Below are 9,090 nucleotides of genomic sequence, written 5' to 3'. Positions count from 1 at the left end.
ATTTTGCCGTTGTCTAATTAAGGTTTTGTTTTTGCTCGTTTTTGTCCAGCTGATTGGATTCCGGAATCTGGACTTGCACTCACGGTTTTGTTTGGGTCTTTTTCTTGATTGTGTTGTGTTTTTAGAATTGAAGATTACTGATGAAATAACCATATATCCATTTAACAAATTATATACAAATGTTTACATAATATTTCCTATGATTGTATACAATTCCGATTGCTCCGTAATTTGTATTCTATAGCATCAGAAATTTCAAAATCCACTATAAAAAATCATAGTTTTCTTCAATATCTACTATAAAAAAGATGAGTCCTTTACTCTTGATTAAACTATAAGGAATTTTACTAAAGGAAACACAATCGTTTTACCTTAGAGGCAAGGCAGATGCATATAACGTAAGTATTTTTAAAAATAGGAAATGAAAAACTTACATCAGCACCTCTCATTTCATCATTTCATTAGTGTTATCATTCTTGGGTATTTTGCAAGAGTAGAGACCTTACCTTTCAAAATATATGCAGATATTTTCTCTCTTCTTAGCTGGAAAAGTTGAACTCATTGAAATTAACTATTTGTTTAATTTGGTAATTAACTTTTAATATCATTTACTCAACTGACCAACTTCCCATCTGTCTAACAATAGAAAATAGTTTACCTGACAGACAACTTTCCATCAGGGATCTCCTAAAAATGTTTTTGCAGGGGAATCCCAAATTACTGCTGATATTCATCTTTCATTAATTCATACTTACCACACTTTTTTCTAGTTGAAATGATACAAGAATAGGAACAAAAACAAACATTAGTTGGTTTGACACATCAATAAAATTGAAGGTTCATTTACTTGAGACAAAATGCTTAAAACAAATGCTTAAGCAAGTGCTTAAAACTGTTTATTTCACAATTCGCTAGGAATGAATAGCTTTTGACAATTTCCAGGAGGCATCTTAACCCAAAACCAACGGGAAAATATTCCATTCACTTTAGTGTTGTTCTGTTAAATGTTTCTGTTCATAGATGGCTCTGCCAGTGCTCAACCATAAAGGAATCAAGTAGATCTTGTGAGCTCACCTTTCCTTGCAATAACAGGAAAATGCTCTTTTTACTATTGCTAACAATATTGAAACTTAGTTTTGTTATAAAGATTACAACTATATAATTATTGGCATTACTAACAGCAGTATTAAATACTAGAAAATATTATCACAAATCAAGGAAAAGGGTAAATAGGTGAGACAGGTAATTCTCATAACTGGCTCATTGGTGACTTGGTACCTGTGAACCCATCTATATGTAAAACAATAATACTAAATTAAACACACACTGGGCATCCCCGGTGGTATGTGGTTAAATAACAGATTCCTTCTCTTTTCGACTGAATATTTTATACAAAAATATACGTCAACTCGCCTTTCTTTTATGAAGAGGTCTGTGCACTTTGTATATCAGTAACTGTTAATTGGGTAAATAAAAATATATGCAAAGAAATGGCTAATCTTGATTTTATTTAACACTATAATAACACACGTATCCTGACCATGACTAAAGGATACCATGTCCGATTTTACACATCAATCATTTAGTCACAATGATCAAAATCCGAGTGCAATTGCAGCTTTAATTAGGATATTCGAAACAACAGTGTCAATAGTGGTTCATATTTTATTTGGGAGTGATTCATACAGATAATAGCACTACTTAATGCACCTTTGTACTCACAAGTCAAGTGCTAATATTCCTCATGTAGAGCTCAAACTGATACCCAAGATATATAACATAACGTGTGACTCTTAGGAGTGAACGGTCCATTAAGATCCCATTCAATAGCAAAGAAAAAAAATATCTGCAGTCTCTCTGTTAGGCTCTTGATGTTTCTCCCATAACGGCTCTTACAGACTCCCTTCCCCTCCCTGCTGCATCTTAATGGATCGTCTTCCCAACAAGGGAGAATTAAAATGTGAGCAATGGAAAAAAAGCAACTTCAAAACTACTTCAAAGTACTTTATCCTCAATGTCTAAAGTAACATCAAAAAACATCAAAATGACCTAGTTTAAAAGTAATAGTAATGACAATAAAAACCATCTTTTTTCCACTGAGGTTTTCTCGTAATAGACATAAATTCTTGTGGTTTGTCAGGAACAAGAATGCCACTCCTTAGTCAATGCAACTCCCTGCTGACAACGGATGACAAAATTAAATCAACCACTTTTTTTTATCTCTTACACAACCCCAGCTAGCAGTATATGGTTTGAGAATCTTTTCAGTTTGTAGAATCACCCTATTCTGCATCTGGCTTGAATGAATTTCAGAGTTCAGGATTTGATACATATCTCTATATATTCTTTTAAGGCCACCGTTTTTTTTATGTATCTGCTTTGGGATTCCAATTAATTGTGGCACCTGTTGTCTACATTTTCGAAATTAACAAAAACTTATTCCAAGTTTGATAATACTTCAAAAGAGCAGAATAAAAAATATAACAGTATTGTTGTCAAGTTTGTGGAAAGGGTACTAGGCTTATTTACACTTCAAATTCTGCACACCCCAATTTACTGCAAAAGTACTGTAACCATCTGCTTGTGAGGGGAAAATAAATGCTGGTTGTACTCTGTACATCATTGACCTGTCATATTCATCTTCATAGCAACTTCAAAATTCAGGTAACCAACATTGCATCCCTAGAGAAACAAGTCAAATTTATACTATTTTTTCCTGATCATCATGAATATCCTCAAGATAATTTGATTCAAGATAAGATTTTTCCATCATCAAATATTAACACTTAACAAATTAAATAAACATATGAGGACACATGAATGAAATACCTCTTCCTAATAATCAGCAAATGAACAACTACCCTTTAGCACTGGCACACGGCTAGTGCAGCAAGGAAACTGTCCTTTTTACATCAAAAACATTTACTACCATCATCATTCTTTGGTCAAACCTCTTCAAATTGCCTCACCAGACAAGCTTACTTTTATAAACACCTCAATTTGAGGATAATACAGATACTTTCTTTAGCCTCTCTTCTACTGGTAAGAGTTTAAAGAGATTAGACGGAACCTTAGATAACACAAGTTTCTGTTCCTTATTCTTTATCCAGAAAATTGTTCAAACACAAGAAGCCCGGTCTAGAGCCGTAGGTACTACAACAGTAAGGTAAACCCTTTTAAGACACTTCTTTTAAAGACAGTTGCTTTGTGTGAAAATATCCAATTCCAATAATTGCTCTAAAAAAATAATAAAAATTTGGAAGCTAAAGTTGCCTATAAAGAAAATGTTATATTTAAATAAAATAATGCATGAAACCGGGTATTTCTCATGCGGTTTACGCATCAGAATAAGTTCTAAACATTGGAGAAATTAAAGATGAAAACTTAACCAATGCATAAAAAAGTTCTCAAATGGCTTGATATCTGGCTCATCACTTCCAGTCAGTGCCTTGTAACTTTATATTTTTTCAGGAATACCTTTGGATGTTATCAAAAATATACATTATATACACATGCTTGGCAAATAAAGCCTAGTCCAACACATGCCATGCTAGCATTTAATACACTTAGAATACACAATGCTCAAAATATATCTCTTGCACTGCTTAATGCCACAGTGATGACTTGAAGGGGTAACTCTTACTCATGTATCATGTACGGCTCACACAAACCAGCTTTACACCATATTACATACCAAACAGGGCTTAAAGTAAAAGATGATATCATATGGATTGATCATTAAATTGCCTTATGTCTAAAACTCACACTTACTGATCTAGTCAAGGTTCGAGTCTCTAGTTCACACAGTCTAGAGATTAAGCTTACTGATCTGGTCATTATTAATCCAAAGGTTAAAGTAAAATTAAAATAAAAAAAAGGAAAAAAAAATTCTGTCAATCTGTGTAGCCTTATCCAAGTATCATCTAAGCCTCAAAAATACAGCTCTAGCCACATACAACATTTTGAGTCCAAAGATACCAATCACGCAGCACAGTTGAAGCCTCGCTTAAGTACTAACTAGGGGCTCAAACCTGCTGATCTGTATACATTTTGCCTTTATTTTCTCTCTCTCTCTCACTCTTTCTCTTTCTCGTTCAGCTTTTTGTTAATGGACTCGTGTTTTCTTTTCCCCTTTTGCTGGCCTCTTCCTGAGGACCGTCGACTGAAAGATAAAAGCAAGGAGGAACTTGGTGAACTTTCTGGAGGAACTTGGTGAACTCTCTTTTTTTATAATCATTACTTGAGTATAGAGACATCATCAGAGCCCACTTTGGGTAGCCTCTCATGAATCAAACTTATCTTTATAACCAAAATACTGCAGCTTGGAACTCAATCATATCCCTGAGTTTATGCTTCTGGTTACTTTAAGGACAAGTATCTTAAGTCATTCAAATTCCAACTCCTTAAGATGGGGCTTATTTACATTACTCTTAAAGGGTCACTTCATTAGGTGGGACTTGAGATTTTGGTGTGGATTACCAAACAATTTCTAATTCAAATGGTTGGTTTAACAGCTGGGAATTTTTCCATTCATAGTCACAAGGGCAATCCCTTAAAGTTACTCCCCGTTTCCTTAAAAAAAGAGGAAAGTGGGTTGATATTTTCTTTAAATATATATCTAAAAAATATATTTACTACTACAAATTATTTACATACATGCTTCAAGTGTTGTGAATGCCAAACAAAAGATGCTAAAAACTTTTATCTCCGACTCTCTAAAAATAAAATTAATAAACAAAAAAAGTTGACTCAGCATTAATTAATAGTCTTCTAATGCCAATTTGCTAAAAAAAAATTAATAAATGCATCACATGAAATTTACTTAATGCAAGAAAATAGTGTCTTTGACTTTATGAACACTGGACAGTTAATCCTTTCAACACAAAAACAAGTGCTGAAATAACACAGGTATCTCATATCATCATAAAAACTAATCATACTTTGAGCCTTAGATGATAGTGCTTCAATAAGGCTCATTTCCCACAAAAGAGGAACAGTCCACCCTTGAATTAAAAAGAAAAAAAATCCAAATCTTATAAGCAAAGAAAATTAACTTGAGAACACATAACAATAAAAATAGAAAAATTAAATAAAAATAATAATAACACACTGGATGAAAACAGGGTAGACTGTGCCAAGAAAAAGCCTTATGTGGAGCCTACAGAGAAGGCGTAATATGAATCTCTCCATCTTGACCAACCCACAACAATATGCCCTCCCCCCTTGCCTGCTATCCCCAGCCTACTTACTGTGATGGGTTGGATCTCGGACCAAAGAGATTTTACTTTCCTCTGTGATGCCTGATCTGTGGCAGGCATCATCAAATTCTGCCACCTTTTCGGCAAACATGGAGTCCCATTCTTGACTCTCTGGCACCACAAACAACAGCTGAAAGAAGGGAGTCTCCTTTGTGTTCATTTGCTTCATCAAGTCTTTATTTCACCTTGTCCACCAATAAATCCCAAGTCCATTCAGTATTAAACACTGTCTATGTTGGAATAAAGATTATTATCTTAAAATATAATTATTATTAATAAATATGTGGCATTAGTCAATAGTAGCACAGATGATACTGGCCAAGATGGCAACAAAGATTTTAAAATCTATCAGTCTTTTATATTTTTACACTAGCCCACATATCAAAATTCACTGTGCATGCAACTGCTTTCACCTCAACTACTGCAGGTAAACTTTCACATTCATCCTAAATAGTAATGTTTCTTTCTTTTAGAAACTTCCTATGTATCACCACATTCTGTTTTTCACAAACTTTCTGATCACCAATGTGTACACTGTCTAATCATTTTCTCAACCATTCAACAAATGCAACATCTGACCAGATTCACTTCAATTCATTCCATTTTTATTTCCTTCAACAGTTCCTCAAGACCTCTCCACAAAATTTACTGTGATCATTTCTTACAAAACTTTCCATTCATTGGGGATGCAAGTTCCAGATGAGGCTTTGCTGCCTTTTTCACTAGACGATACAAATTCACGGGTTAAAATAAAGAAAATTAAAACAATGACTCATTGATACCAGGTGTTGTAAACATGCACTATCCAATGTGTTTTGTTTCATTCCAGGAGCATTTACTTACCAAGGAGTCAATTATTAGACTTACTTATCCCATTTCTTGGATTTTTAGGGCATTTTTCTTTTTTATTACTATGATTACTGTTAAAAATAATTATATTAATAATGATTATGACAATATAATGAAATGACAATATCATGATAATGACAATATCATGATAATGATAATAATAACAACATTGACAATAATGGGAATAGAAATAAAAAAGGTTTCCTGAAAACTAATGTACAGAAACAGGATGAACAGGTGATATCCCGTGGCCTATTAACTGATTCCTTTCACTAAGTGCTTCCAGAATTATCTGTGCAAAGAAAATCTATGAAAGGAAGAGGAAGAGGAAGAGGAAGAGGAAGAGGAAGAGGAAGAGGAAGAGGAAGAGGAAGAGGAAGAGGAAGAGGAAGAGGAAGAGGAAGAGGAAGAGGAAGAGGAAGAGGAAGAGGAAGAGGAAGAGGAAGAGGAAAAGAGAGAGAAAAAGAGAGAGAAAAAGAGAGAGAAAAAGAGAGAGAGAAAGAGGAAAAGAGCAAAACAGAAAGAGAGAGAGAAAGAGCAAAAGAGAAAGAGAGAGAGAGAGAGAGAGAGAGAGAGAGAAAGAGAGAAAGAGAAAATGGACTGCATCTTTTAATATTATGATAACTTTGACTAGACAGCCAAATTAGTAATGACATTTGGGCCTTTTACAAAACCATAGGTACCAGCCTTTATTGAAGGCATACACTAATGATGCCAAGACGGGTATACTATTTTCACAAAGTAATGTTAGTACATGTATAAATGTATTCTGCCCTGTAATTTTATTTTCTTAATCTTGTTTACACATAGATGATTCTGCAAGTGGTTAGCCACCATGGAGTCAATTAGCTACCTGATCTCATCCATTTACCCATGCTATGAACAAGTTTTATCCTATTACTACTATTACTGCCAATATCATAATAGTAAAAGTTGCAATAATAATAATAGTGCTAACAGTGATGATAATAGTATTAACCTACCATGGAAGGATGACATCTATTTTTGCCATGACAAAAGCAGGAATATCAGATGACAAGCATCTGTACCAAGCAAAGTCGACTTTGGTGTAAACTGTGTGCAAGTTTCAGGAAAACATTGTGTTCACCTGATTTCACCACTCCTTGAGTTTTAGTTGTTTTTTTCTTCTTTTTTAATGATACAAATACTAATGTTATTAATATTATTATAGACATAATTATCATTATGCTATTAACATTACAAACAGCAATATAAGACTAAAGAAAATATTACCAAAAATCAAGGAAACTAGTCAACAGCTGAGATGCAGATACTAGTAAATGTCTCATTGGAGCCCTCTGTGTGCAGACTGATAATAAACTAAACAGTAGCATAGGGTTAAGTTAAGTTGAGCATCATTTCCTGGACACTCATCTATACCACAGCCAAAAGTAAGGAGAGGGAGGGTAAATTCATGTTCCCATACTTCTACTGTTTCACTCAAGTGGCGTGTGGCCCTGTGTGAAGTGAGGAAAACCTGTCATAATTTAGTTAAAGATTTTACAATAATATTAATGGAAAATTTCAAAGAACTAAGTAAATAGCTCTGGCACATTAAGTAATTGACTTCTTGGTGACTATGCACTTGTGAAGCTATCATCTGTACATACACCTGACAAAACAGTACCTGTACCCAGTGCTAATGAGTTTAAAAAGGGATTTTTTTTCTTCTTCTTCTCAGTGTATTTCCCAGTCTTTGCAAAAAGTAACTGCCTTATCTGTTAGTTTTAAGATTTCTATTAAGACATTCTTTTTTAACCCGCTGAATCCAGTTGTGTCACGGAAACCACAGTGCCAAAAACACTGGCAATGCATGATGTAAGTGGCCAACATCCCGGGCATGTGGCGCACAGGCCGGGTGCACACGAACACCCATGAGCAGTGACAAGACTCTGTGCCTCCCCTTTGCAAAGTTATTGTGTAAACTTTTTTTTAGCTTTATCGCCATTTTTCAATGTCCATATTTGTCTTATGATTTTCTTTATCCAGAAGGTAATAGCTTATTTCCTTGCACAGACTCCATATTATCTCTCTATATAGTACATAATTCAGTGCAAGGAAAAAATAAATATGGAACACTTGGTTATTTGTGTCATATTTCATTTTTTTGTAATTTTCAATTTTACATAATACGAAATGCACCACCAGTCACAGTGACCAGGAATATGGTGCGCAGCATTGAAATGGCTTCCTCGCCTGAGGCCGGTGCTCTTCCAATCACTGCTTATACACATTACACATTCATTTATCAATGGGAATAATGCTAAAGCCCCTTTCTAAGGGCCAAATGAGTCAAATCACACTCCAAGAGGTTTGTGCACTTGTGGCGAGTCTTTTCCATCACCTTGGCCTTTGCTCATGATGGCAAGATTACGTCACCCAGGCCGTGGCCAACTTGCACAATGATGGTATGGTTGTGTCATCCGCCCCTCAAATCAAGTTATTCCATGATGTGACAGCAACGTCATTCAGTTCCCATGGGTTAATGGAAAATACTACACAAGTCCATACAATTCCTAAATTCCCTTTCATAAAAAAGAAACAGTATTTCAGCATAAAGCAAAAATAAAATCTTTACATCGGAAGGAGCACTCGCACCTCAGAAATAAATTTCAAGTACCTCACTAACACATCAGTAAATCATACATCAGTCTTTCACAATAAATAATTAGGTAGCAAGACACTTTCACAGATTGTAAAATGATTATCGTTAAAAATATAAGTCCAATAAATGTCTTGTTATAAAACCCTGAAATTTAGCATAAAATAAAAACTAGTAAATCATCTTTACAGTCATGTACTTCTAACACACAAACAACAGTGAGAGATTTCATTTGCTCTGGTCATGAAAATCTTGCAAGACTTAACCAATTGTGCTGTACTAGTACAATGGTAATACAATGAATAATACCAGCTCATATTTGTACTGGGTGAACTACAGCTCACAATGACTTGACCCTTA

At 34.5% G+C, this 9,090-nt stretch overlaps 1 protein-coding gene across 3 annotated transcripts in view; it reads right to left on the bottom strand.

Annotated features, from left to right (window-relative positions):
• Positions 1 to 1,647: 1,647 nt before the first annotated feature.
• LOC113826550 (hepatoma-derived growth factor-related protein 2) overlaps positions 1,648 to 9,090 on the bottom strand; it is a 44,718-nt gene continuing 37,275 nt past the window's right edge. For 2 of the 3 annotated variants that reach the window (XM_070137849.1, XM_070137850.1), the window contains exons 13-14: positions 5,250 to 5,388; positions 1,648 to 4,162 (exon numbers count right to left, since the gene is read on the bottom strand). In XM_070137849.1, coding sequence (XP_069993950.1) covers positions 4,095 to 4,162; positions 5,250 to 5,388 — 207 coding nt within the window. In that variant the 3' untranslated portion in view covers positions 1,648 to 4,094. Of the gene's footprint in view, positions 4,163 to 5,249; positions 5,389 to 8,916; positions 8,950 to 9,090 lie in introns of those variants that run through there. The other variant, XM_070137851.1, reaches the window with a different exon arrangement.

This window comes from Penaeus vannamei, chromosome 23 (assembly GCF_042767895.1).
Source record: "Penaeus vannamei isolate JL-2024 chromosome 23, ASM4276789v1, whole genome shotgun sequence".
In the NCBI taxonomy this organism is placed as follows: Eukaryota; Metazoa; Arthropoda; class Malacostraca; order Decapoda; family Penaeidae; genus Penaeus; species Penaeus vannamei.
Note: the sequence above shows the minus strand (reverse complement) of the source record. Positions and strands in the feature narration are given on the sequence as shown.